General features: G+C 54.6%; 2 protein-coding genes across 2 annotated transcripts; both read left to right on the plus strand.

The window, feature by feature from the left end:
* Window positions 1-2,098: 2,098 nt before the first annotated feature.
* On the plus strand, window positions 2,099-5,282 carry HOXD10 (homeobox D10). The gene is made up of 2 exons (XM_030327715.1): window positions 2,099-2,975; window positions 4,320-5,282. Exons 1-2 carry the CDS (start codon window positions 2,231-2,233, stop codon window positions 4,595-4,597), a joined length of 1,023 nt encoding a protein of 340 aa, XP_030183575.1. The 5' UTR covers window positions 2,099-2,230; the 3' UTR covers window positions 4,598-5,282.
* A 2,826-nt stretch (window positions 5,283-8,108) lies between these two features.
* On the plus strand, window positions 8,109-10,287 carry HOXD9 (homeobox D9). Its single transcript, XM_030325951.1, has 2 exons — window positions 8,109-8,970; window positions 9,316-10,287. The coding sequence occupies exons 1-2, from the start codon at window positions 8,172-8,174 to the stop codon at window positions 9,555-9,557; spliced, it is 1,041 nt and encodes a 346-aa protein (XP_030181811.1). The 5' UTR covers window positions 8,109-8,171; the 3' UTR covers window positions 9,558-10,287.
* Window positions 10,288-12,116: the final 1,829 nt, after the last annotated feature.

The following is a 12,116-nucleotide window of genomic DNA, read 5'->3' on the forward strand; positions in this document are numbered from 1 at the left end:
AATGTTCAGCGCCTGTTTCCACCAGGCCAGGGGAGATTCCTTTTGGGGAGGGGGGACAAAGGGTTTATTGGAAAAGGTTTTTGTGAAGGAGTGAGCAGGCTCCTAGTTCCCCAAGAATGCTGAGACGCGTTAATGAGCATCGGGCTCCAAAGAAATGTTCTGCTGAGGCGGAAACCCAATTTGCCCACAAGTTCAGTCTCTGGGCCTGAAATCCAAGGCCAGCCCGCACAAGGCGAGTGTGGAGAGAAGAAAATACAGACGCCTTCCCGGACCGAGAGAAACTGGTTCCCAATCAGGGTTTCTGGGGCCCTTTTCCTCTCTCAGATGCTGGGAAGGGGATCTGGGAAGCCCGAGGACGGCTCCTGTGCCCTGGCCCGGCCCCTCGCCTAGGGCAAGCCTTTGGAAATCAAGGTTAAAGCTCCCCGCTGCTGCCCCGAGGCCGGGGCTTCCGAAGGGCGGCTCACCCGCCTGCAACCAGAGAACAAGAAAGGAAGTTGTTGGAGAAGTTTCTCATAAAACTCTGAGTTTCCATGGTGGTGATGGTGGTTGTTCTTTAATGAGCTCGACCACAACCCCAGACCAAATCCTCTTTATAGAACTTTCCGTCACCAAAGGAAACAGAGGACTAAGGTTCTCCCACCTCCTTTTTTTCTCCCTCCCCTTACCCAAGCAAACCGGTGTCAAATAATTTTAGGAATTGTCCAAAACTATAAAACTCAACTTCTGACAAAAGTATAGCTTTTAATATTTGACGATTTGTGTTAAAACAAAAATTGACCTTCTTGGTTAGTAGCGAAGGGGAAAAATCAATAGTATAATTTTCAATAATTCATAAAGCGAACGCCATTATGCTAAATCTTAACTATTAATCTTATCCTTTACAAAGTCTCGATTGATTTGTTAATAAAATATCTTCCCGTGTGTGGCAACAGCGGGTATAACTCTTTAAAAACCTTCAGAAGCAAGAAAATTACCAAGTAGCCCAAGAATGTAGATGAGAATTTTATTGATCGCCCTGATTCTTCTTAATATGTATTAATAAATTCCACAACCTTTTGTACCTTGCACTTGTCAGAAACCAATGCTTTTACAAAATCCATAAAAGGAAAACATATTTTTCTTTGCAGAAGAACCAAATGACACCTTTGCATCTCTCTCTGTCTGCTACTCGGCCCAGTCAGTTTTCTAAAACTTCTGGAGTCTATGGGCGAGAGTTTTCCCCTTTCCTTGCAAAAAATTCTTTTCTTTCTCCCTCCCTTCCTTCCTCTTTGCTCATTATTATCAGGGTGTGTGGGGAGGGAAACCTCGGTTTCGTTCTCCCGCCGGGAACCGGAGGGACGCTTTCCAGGATAGCCCGCTGCTGGCGAGGGATTGTCTCCGGGCTGAAAGCTCCCAGCGGCCCGGCCGCAGAGGTCGGGGTGTGGTTCCTCCGACTGCCGAAGGCTCCAAGGCTCGGAGAGCCCACTGGGGCGCGGAGGGGCCGGGAGCCCGCATCTCCCTCGGGCCGGAGGAGGGAATGGACAGCGCCAGAGCCGGCCGGTCCTCGGGGCTCCGGGCTGGCCAGCTGCTTGGCCTCTTAGCCCTCGCGGCTCTTCTCGCCTCCGCTCCCCACCATAACTTGGCCGCGTCTTTGCGTGAGAGATCTTTACTGTGGCTCCCTGGGGTGGGGTGTCGCAGAGCCCGGGGAATCCGACTCACCTTCCCAGGCTGCCCGGGAGAAACTGAACCAGCCGGGCACCCACCCCCCGCCCGTGCCCCCGGCTCTGGGGCGCGTTCTGCCTGGGTGTGTGCGGGGAATGCTTCTGTGAGCTGGCGCCACGGCACTGCGGCTTCCCTCCCCGCGCGTGTCCTCCCGGAGGCCCCTCTGGCCGAGACTTTCCTTCCGCCAGCGGGGCCCGGCGGCCGGAGCGGGGGGACGCGAGTGGGGCTGGCCGGCCGAACGAGCCCCGGGGAGGCTGGCGGGCGACGGAGAGCGCTGGGCCGGTTGTCTCCAGCGCGCACTATCACGGGCGCGTAGTAGATGTCGCTGTTGTCCGTGCTTACGCGGCCGGCCGGCCGGGCTCTGGAGCACGTGACCTGCGAGGAGGCTGCGGCTCAAGGCCATTTTCAAATCTCATTGGCTTGGTTGTCATGTGGTCGGCAGAGGCATCCACAATTACACGGGGAATGTTTTCCTAGAGATGTCAGCCTACAAAGGACACAATCTCTCTTCTTCAAATTCCTCCCCAAAATGTCCTTTCCCAACAGCTCTCCTGCTGCTAATACTTTTTTAGTAGATTCCTTGATCAGTGCCTGCAGGAGTGACAGTTTTTATTCGAGCAGCGCCAGCATGTACATGCCACCACCTAGCGCAGACATGGGGACCTATGGAATGCAAACCTGTGGACTGCTCCCGTCTCTGGCCAAAAGAGAAGTGAACCACCAAAATATGGGTATGAATGTGCATCCTTATATACCTCAAGTAGACAGTTGGACAGACCCGAACAGATCTTGTCGAATAGAGCAACCTGTTACACAGCAAGTCCCCACTTGCTCCTTCACCACCAACATTAAGGAAGAATCCAATTGCTGCATGTATTCTGATAAGCGCAACAAACTCATTTCTGCTGAGGTCCCTTCGTACCAGAGGCTGGTCCCTGAGTCCTGTCCCGTTGAGAACCCCGAGGTTCCTGTCCCTGGATATTTTAGACTGAGTCAGACCTACGCCACCGGGAAAACCCAAGAGTACAATAACAGCCCCGAAGGCAGCTCCACAGTCATGCTCCAGCTCAACCCTCGCGGCGCGGCCAAGCCGCAGCTCTCGGCCGCCCAGCTGCAGATGGAAAAGAAGATGAACGAGCCTGTGAGCGGCCAGGAGCCCACCAAAGTCTCCCAGGTGGAGAGCCCCGAGGCCAAGGGCGGCCTTCCGGAAGAGAGGAGCTGCCTGGCTGAGGTCTCCGTGTCCAGTCCCGAAGTACAGGAGAAGGAAAGCAAAGGTCGGTATGAGCAAGTTGCCACCCCAGCGGGGCGTGCAGCCCGGGAACCCGGCAGAGAGGGAGCGCCTGGGTGCCCAGCGTCGAGCCGGGGCAGCTGAGGCGGGGCCCGACTGGCAGGTGCTGCTCCTCCCGGCTTTTAGAGGGGCAGTCTCAGTCTCGAGAAGGTCCCAGCTTCTCCCCGGCTGCCCTGGCCCTCCTGGCTAGTCCTGGCCCCACGCTGATGGCGCCTGGGCAGAGGAAGGGCTTGCCGGGTTTATTTTTCCTGAGCTAGACCTGAAATGCAACAAAAGAGGGCAAATGAGACCTGCGGCTCGTAAACACGGCCCCAGAACCTCCTTTCTCCCGCTCAGATTTGCAGTCCCAGCTTTGCCTTTCACCCAATGATGATTTTAAGGTGGTCCAAGGCACCGTGTTCGTGTTCAAGTGTGTGCACCCCGCATCCTGCGAGCTTGGGGGCGGCAATGGGAAGGAGATGACTGGGCTGATTGGCGCTTGGGCTGGGGAACAGGGCTCCCTACCTCTGCGGGGCTGGGTAACCTTGGCTTTGTCTGGGGAAAGTGCCGCAAGCTTTGCAATCCATTTGCAAAGGGGGCAAAGGCTGAAGGGAGGAGAATGGAATCTGCATGGGCTAGGGCAAAGAGCCAGGGGCTCTGGCTTTTTGAGGAGGAACCCTGCCCCAGAGCCTCTCCCCCAGTGTCCAGAGGTGGGCCACAGTAAGAAGCTCGGGGAATGCTTTTGTGTGGAGACAAGAAGGTATGAGAATTCAAGAAATTCTGGGGAGTACCTCAATGCCCAGGCAGGTCGGAGAAGGTGCACTCAGTTCCTTGGTTATCTTTTGAAAGAGAAGGGCAACTATAAACCTGGTTGTGGGGCTCCCCGCCTGCACAGGAGAAGTGGGGAAGAAGTGGCAGCCTTGGGGATGTGAGGCAGCAGTGGGGTTGGCAGTCTTGTTCAGGCTGTGGTTTGTTTCTTCCACTCCAGCCCTGTTGTGAGCTGACCACTTAGAACGTTGCTGGGGAGATCCTGAAAGTTTACTATTGTACTAATGTTTTGTGCAGGTCAGAAAGTTGAGAGAGAAAAAGAGAGAGGGAGAGAGAGACAACCCTACTAGCATCGAGGGCGAGAGTACCCTCCATCGTGTCGTTGTGGGCATTTAAACTAATCTGGCATCAATTACAAATCCCTTCCAGGGCCCACCTCATAAGAGGAATGTTTAATACCAGCATTTCCCAAAGCGGCCTGGCTGCCAGCGGGGTCATGGCCAAGGGTACATTTGAACAGGCTGAGAGAGAAAAAAAAAAAATCTTGATTTTTTTTTTCTTCTTCTCCCTTTAATTTTGTTAGAGGAAATCAAGTCTGATACTCCAACCAGCAATTGGCTCACTGCAAAGAGTGGCAGAAAGAAGAGGTGCCCTTACACTAAGCACCAAACGCTGGAATTAGAAAAAGAGTTCTTGTTCAATATGTACCTCACCCGAGAGCGCCGCCTAGAGATCAGTAAGAGCGTTAACCTCACCGACAGGCAGGTCAAGATTTGGTTTCAAAACCGCCGAATGAAACTCAAGAAGATGAGCCGAGAGAACCGGATCCGAGAACTGACCGCCAACCTCACCTTCTCTTAGGTCCCAGGCCCGTCGGAGGCCAGGATCGGAGAGGGGGCACCGCGTTCCAGGGCCGAGTGCTGGAGGACTGGGAAGGCGGAAACAAAACCTTCATTGCTCTTTGTTTTTTGTTTTGTTTTGTTTTGTTTCCTGCTAGAATGTGACTTTGGGGTCATTCTGTTCGTGCTGCAAGTGATCTGTAATCCCTATGAGTATATATATTAAAGAAAACTAGCACGTGTAATTTATTATTTTTTCATCGTAATGCAGGGTAACTATTACTGCGCATTTTCATTTGGGTCTTAACTTATTGGAACTGTACAGCCTCCATCGGTCCATTCATCCATCCAGCAATGTGACTTTTTCATGTTTTTCCTAACACAAAAGGTCTGTGTGTGTGGTTAGTCCATGATCTCATGGCGTTTTGAATACATCCAGTACTTTAAAGTACTTAAATTACATATATATTTAAAAAAGATTACGAAAACCCACAAGCTTTGGGGGGAGGGGGACTAAAAAAGCACATTACAATGTATCTTTTCACAAATGAACTTAGCAATTGTCCTTGGTGAGATGGAATATTGACGACTTATGCCTTGTAGCCTTCCCTTGTGGTGCATCTGTGGTTTGGTAGAAGTACAACAGCAACCTGTCCTTTCTGTGCATGTTCTGGTCGCATGTATAATGCAATAAACTCTGGAAACGAGTTCGCTCCCTCTGCTTTCTGAAACGGATGTATGTTTCGGTGGAAATGAAAGCCTTTGGTGAGATTATCTTCCTGTTAAACTGCTTGTTTGGGGGCAGTCGGGGGGGGGGCGGTGATAGAGGGCAGGGGGAGAAAGATAGGAGAGGCTGGAGGAGGCCTAGGGCGCTAAAATTTGGCAGTGGCTGGGGGAATGATAATCCAGCCTGGGTGTGCTGGCTTCATAGTTGGGAAGAAGGGGAGTCTTCTCCCCGCCTCTCCCACCCTCCCCCCCCCCACCTCCCCAAGGTAGTAACAGAATTGAATTCTAGATGGGTGTGAGTTCCCCTCTAACCAGAGCCTGGTAAGTAAGCCTGTGCCCACGCTGCTTTTTTCTTCACAGCACCTCATTTGTGTGTTTTCCTGTCTTTGGTTTTGGTTGTGTTATTTTTTAATACTTTTAGTGGGGTCTTGGCGATTTCTGGCTGGCACGCCATCGTCAGGGGCTAGGTTGAAAGCGGTCTTGCCCACCTGGAAGCCGCCGGGCCTCCATTACAAGAACAAGGACAACCAGCAGCTAGCATTGCATCGGATCCAGTTCTGCTCCCCCTTCCCTCACCCCCACCCCTATCCCAAGCGCAAGACAAGCCAGGCCACAGCGAAGCCGAGGATGGGTGAGTTTTCCCATCCCACTTTGCCCTGGTTTCCTTGTGGAAGGATTTTATGTTCAGTCATTACCTTTTAGGGTCCCACACGAAATTTTCTTAAAGGAGGAAATTTTTTTCCCCCAGGTAATGCTCTCTCTATTTAATTACAAAATGCTGGTTGGAGCCACTGTCTCTGGGAGGCAAGAAAACGTACAAAAGGTGACTGAGAGAGAATTTGCAAATGAACATGACTTCCCATGAAGGCCAATGTTCCAGCTGCCGACACAGCTTGGAAAACTCCAGCCAGCCTTCACCGAGAGAGTCCAGACTTATCTAGTGCTGCCTGGGAGAAGGGAGAAGAGCTGACAGAGAATTCGTTTCCCCAGGTTGTGCTGTGGTTGCAAAAGCTCTCCACCAGCTTCAAGCAGCCTCACAGAACACGGCCTTTTCACTTCTTCCTTTTTCTCCATAAAACTATCTATTGAGGAGCTCTAGGCCTTACAGTTCTCATCCAGGGAGTCAATGGGAGGCTCCGTATTTATTCAGGGTTGTAAACCTCCTCCTGAAAACCAAGAACCTTCCTCAGTTCCAAGACAGAACCCTTTAGGGGAGCCATTTCCTAGGGGTGGGAGAGAGAAGGCTCGGAGTCAATGCCAGGTTGGGAACACTGGGATAGATTTGCCCAGACCTCCATTGGTTGGGCAGGAGAAGGAGGGCAATTTTAACTTATCCGTTTCCTCCGCAATGTGGGGAGCGCCATTAGTTGTTGACAGGGGGCCGTGTCTCAGAGGAAAACCCGTGCTACAGGCAAAGGCATCTCTTCTGGAACAAAATCAGAAAGCCATTGGCAAAGGCAATCAATCAGGCCATAAGTAGCCATTTACCCCCTTCCTTTCCGGGGCTCGAGGTGGGCTGGGATCCCTCCAAGGGTGCTCTGAGCAACTTGTAGAGTGAGGAATATATTCTCTGCCGCCTGCTCTGGGGCTGCTTTTGTCTCGGCTCCCAGCGGCGCTTCCGAGGCTTTGTACCATGGATTTGGGAGTGACAATGGGCATTTCCCTCAGATTCAAGGCTGCCCAGCCTTACCTCTGGGGGGGGGGGGGGGGAAGGAAGAAGAAGAATTCAGAAGACAGTGGCCCAAGGACAACCACAAGAAGCGGTCCTGGCCCCGGGGAGATGCGGTTCCCGCTGGCCTCTTCAAGGCAGGGTTGGGGCGGTGAATGGGAGCGGGCCTGCGCTAGCATTTGGGTTCTGCCCTATGGCGTGTTCTCTTCCAGGGCCTTTCCGGCAGCCCCGGAGAAGACAAGGCACCCTGGCCGCCACTGTCTTCGCGGTGCCTCCTCGACAGCCTGCCGGCACTTCCGAGGGCACACAGAAGCCCCACCGGTGGCCAGCGAAGCACCCAGTCGGCGGGCCAGGCCGCCCCAGCTCACCCTTCGGGCCGCGGCGTGTGCTCAGCCTCACGTCGGGGGTGTGTGTGGCTGCGCGGGCGTGTGTGAGTGTGGTAGGGGGAGGAGGCCCTCGAGCTGCTCCATCCGTCCGTTTTATTAGGGACACATTAATCTATAATCAAATACACCTCATAAAATTTTTATTGAAAGGCATAATATCATTACAGAGGTCTTCCACCTGTTTTAAACAACACGACAAGCTGTGAGAGAGCGTGTGTGGGTATGTGGAGGGAGGGGCGGGTTTGGGTAGGGAGAGAGGCACAAGGAAAAAACTCCCCTCGGGCGCCAGGGGGCCGCCTCGGAAGGCCGGCCCGGCTTGGGCCTCATCCCGCCCTGCGCTCCCCGGGCTGCTCCGGGCTCTGGCCAAGCGCTCGGTGCGCCCTGGACACGCTGCCGGTGGCTCGAAGTCCAGGCGCCAGGGAGGCAGCGTCTCGGTTCGAACTGCAGGACCGAGGACGGCTAGAGGAGACGAACAAATAGTCCCCAGCGCCTCCTCCGGCCACGGTCGGGCGTAGTGGTTCCAGCCACCGCCCGGCTGTCCGAGCCCGGCCGGACCGAGCCGGGCGCACGGACCGGGCTCACGCGCTCTAATTGCGGCGTTTATGTTGATGATGATATATATATATTTTTTAAATCACAGCAGCCCCCAGTTTAGCGGACTGATTTACTCCCGGTATTGGTAAATATGATCACGTGGGCCGCGCGACCAATGGTGGAAGCTGCAGCCTGCGAACTAGTCGGCGGCTCGGGCGCCGGCGGGGAGCGGCGCCGCGGCGGGCAGTGTAACCTTGGGTGGGAGCGCACGGCGCCTCAAAATGTCCTCCAGTGGCACCCTCAGCAACTACTACGTGGACTCGCTCATAGGCCATGAGGGCGATGAGGTGTTCGCCGCGCGCTTTGGACCGCCGGGGCCCGGCGCGCAGGGCAGGCCCGCAGGTGTGGCCGACAGCCCGGCCGCCGCTGCCGCCGAGTTTGCCTCGTGTAGTTTTGCCCCCAAATCGGCCGTGTTCTCCGCCTCGTGGTCCGCGGTGCCCGCTCAGCCCCCGGCGGCGGCGGCGATGAGCGGCCTCTACCACCCGTACGTGCCCCCGCCGCCCCTGGCCGCCGCCGCCTCCGAGCCCGGCCGCTACATGCGCTCCTGGATGGAGCCGCTGCCCGGTTTTCCGGGCGGCGCGGGTGGAGGCGGTAGCAGCGGCGGCGGGGGCGGAGGTGGCCCGGGCCCTGGTCCCAGCCCCGGCCCCAGCGGCCCACCCAACGGGCGCCACTACGGGATTAAGCCTGAAACCGGAGCGGCCCCGACCCCTGCCGCCGCCGCCGCCGCCACCTCCACCTCCTCCTCCACTTCCATGTCTTCCTCCTCCAAACGGACTGAGTGCTCCGCGGCCCGGGAGTCCCAGGGGAGCGGCGGCCCCGAGTTCTCCTGCAACTCGTTCCTACGGGACAAGGCAGCAGCTGCGGCTGGGGGAACCGGGCCCGGGGCAGGGATCGGGTCCGGGTCTGGGGCAGGCGGCTCTTCGGAGCCCTCGGCTTGCAGCGACCACCCCAGCCCAGGCTGCCCACTGAAGGAGGAGGAGAAGCAGCATCCGCAGCCGCCGCAGCAGCAACTTGACCCAAGTAAGTGCAAAAGAAATTGCCCCCTGATTTATTGCTGAAACCTGTAAGGCTCGAATGTGCAAAACTGATAGTTTTACTAACCTATAAAAACGTCTAGACGCCTACCCTAGCCTAGGCGAGCAACACGCATCCATAAAAAGCTTCCCATAACCACCTACCCTAGGCGCGCGGTTTGTACGGTAAACAGAGCGCGGGCATTAAGGCTTTTTATGATAATTCCCCCCAAGTTGTGAAAAGCGGCCATCCTTGGTGAAATTAATTTAACGACCTCTCTCCCCCACCCTGTCGTCTCTCCTTGCCTCCCCTCCGCCCTCGATCCCCTTCTCCAAACCCCCCTCTTCGTAGACAACCCTGCAGCAAACTGGATCCACGCTCGCTCCACCCGGAAAAAGCGCTGTCCCTACACCAAATACCAGACGCTAGAGCTGGAGAAGGAATTCCTCTTTAACATGTACCTCACCCGGGACCGGCGCTACGAGGTGGCAAGGATTCTAAACCTCACAGAGAGACAAGTCAAAATCTGGTTCCAGAATCGTAGAATGAAAATGAAAAAGATGAGCAAGGAGAAATGCCCCAAAGGAGACTGACCCGGCGCGCCGCTGGCGGGACCACTCTGCGCTGCAAAAGCAGCGGGTTTTTTTGGTTTTTTTGTTTGTTTGTGGGTGCTTGATTTCCAGAAACTCTCCAGCGATTCGGACATTCCCCCCCCCCTTTTTTTTAGGTAGAAGTGACTGTGCGGTTGGTCTCTGTGAGGTATTTGGGGGACTCTGTATTTTGCTCGCTTATGTGTTGGAGAAACGAAGTGGCTTTGGGGTTTCGCCTTTTCCCGCTCCCTCCCTTTCCTGACCCGTTGGTTCCATAGGAAATGCTATATTTTGTGAGTGCACGCTGGATTGAAGAGCCCTCTCTTGTGTAAATGTCCCCTATGTTTCTGAAAAGTGCTGTAGTTTAGCCCCCAGAGCTGCTCAAGCAAGGGCCAAGTGCGCCCCACTTCTGAGAATGAAGGCAGAGCGACAACCGTGGGGGGCCCGCCCAGGTTGCCCACCAGTTAGTGAAGTCCTCTTCCCTCAGAGAGCCCGCGGGCCCTCCGCTGAGACCTGAAATGAGGCCGAGAGAGGAGCCCAGGGCCTCTGGTGGGTCGGGGGTTTATTCTCAGTGCACTGGAGGAGCCGCTCTCTCCTGGGGAGGGCTAACCTCGCGTGGGCGGCCGCGGGTGTAGGCCCTCCGGGTTCCTGCCTGAGGACCAGTTGTAAATGTTACCGCTTCCTACCAATAAATGCTGACCTGATCAAATGGAGCCCAGACGCTGGCCCTGAACACTGTGTGCCTGCTTTCTCTTTTTCTCTGCAAAATATCACCCTCACAGGACTTCTCCCCCATCTCTGGGAGGGAGACACTGCTAAAAATCTGGAGCCCTTACACCTGAGAGGTCTGTCTGATGTGCCTCTGAGTCTCCCTTTGTGTGGGCAGAGGCAGCCAGAGCACAGCCTCTGGGGGGCCCTTGGCTGCTCTGTCTTTCCCCCAGCCTGATTCCAGCTTCTCGGCGAACTCTGTGCCCTGGGCCCAGTGTCAGCCTCACGGCAGTGCCCAGCAAAGCCCACGCCACCCCCCCCCCCAAGCCAGGCACCCTCTCGCTGGAGCTTTGGCACACTGCACCCCACCTCTCCCGCTGCTGATGAAGTACCAGCCATCCACTCTCCTCTCTAAACAAGGGAAAGGCCAACTCTGTACTCGGGAGCAACTCCCCCCAGCTCATCAGGCTGGCTGGCTCCCGGAGGGCTGAGCCAGTTAGGCTGGGAACTTCCGCCCTACCCTCAAGAGCCCCAAAGTGACCTTAGCAGATCGAAATGGTCAAGTCTCTCCTCCTCAGCTATCCCCACCCCTTCTCAACGCCCCCTCCCCCCCAACTCAGTTTCGGTGACTGTTTAGCCCCCAGCTTGGCCCTCAGAGGGCCGCCTTCAGAGACTAAAATGAAGGTCATTGTAAGTGAGGGTTCGGGCCCAGCACAGCCTTTGCAGGCCTGAGGGGCGGCGGCGCCGTGTGGCCTGGGCTGGGTGGAAGGCGGGGGCAATGGCAGAGTTTGGGGGGATCCTGATGAAAGAGGGGACTTGAAGAAAAAGCAGAGGGGGGCTGGGAGGGAAAGCCAAGGCCCAGATCCGGCAGAAGGTGCTGCTTACTCCCGCCCCGGCGGCCAACCCGATACCTAGGGCTCTTTGAAAACAGGAAGAGCCAAGGTGTCATAAAGCCATCGAGCCGGCGAGACGTCTGGAGGTAATGAGTTTACGACAGGCTCGGCGCTTCGCTTTGAAACCATCTCATTTTGATGTTGTGTTTGTGGGAGGAAGGGAGAAATGCAGACAAAACTGGGTCTTAAAATCTGGACAATAAAATATAAACAAGACTGTGTCGGACCAAGAAGGCAGGGGCTTGGGAGCCCCCGGTGAGGTGTGAGCACCTAGGAAATAAAAATGGGGGAGGGTAGGAAGGAGGAGATGATGTAGTTCTGATTTTTAAAATGGGCCTGGTATTAGAATTAGCCTACGGCGGGTGTCTCTTTACAATATTTCACTGTGGTCTCCGTCTAGCTCGTTCTTTTCTTTCTTTCCTTTTTAATTGGCCTGTTATTTGGAGGTGTGAGAGTTCGTGATCTTGAGTCATTTACTCCGGCCGATGGGTCTCCCAGCGGCATGGTTGCAGAGCCGGCAGGGAAAAATGAAGTTACTTACGTGTCCTTTCATAAAAATACCTGGCCCTCCACTCCAAACTTTGCTGCAAAAGTACTGTTGGAAATTATATCTACTTGCTTATAGAAAATGTAATTCTTACAGCTGAATTAGAAGAAAACATTTTTGAAATTGAGAAAAAGACTAACCTGGAAGGAAACAAGCTGATTAAAGCTTTGCTTTAACAAAAATTCAAGTGGAATGCTTAGTCAATTCCTTTCACTCTGTGACTTTTGATGTAAATTTAAAATCTCATTTATTGTGTATAGAAATTCCAATAAACACAGCCCAACAGGGCCTTTCCAGATAGCTGCTCAGAGATCCAGCAGAAAGCTTTTAAATTGGTTTCTATTTCTGCCTCTCCTGCCCCCAGATTGCCCAGCGATATGGGCCTGAAGGATTAAAATTAGGAAGTTAAAGTAG

The sequence above is a fragment of the Lynx canadensis genome, chromosome C1 (genome assembly GCF_007474595.2).
Source record: "Lynx canadensis isolate LIC74 chromosome C1, mLynCan4.pri.v2, whole genome shotgun sequence".
NCBI classification, from domain to species: domain Eukaryota; kingdom Metazoa; phylum Chordata; class Mammalia; order Carnivora; family Felidae; genus Lynx; species Lynx canadensis.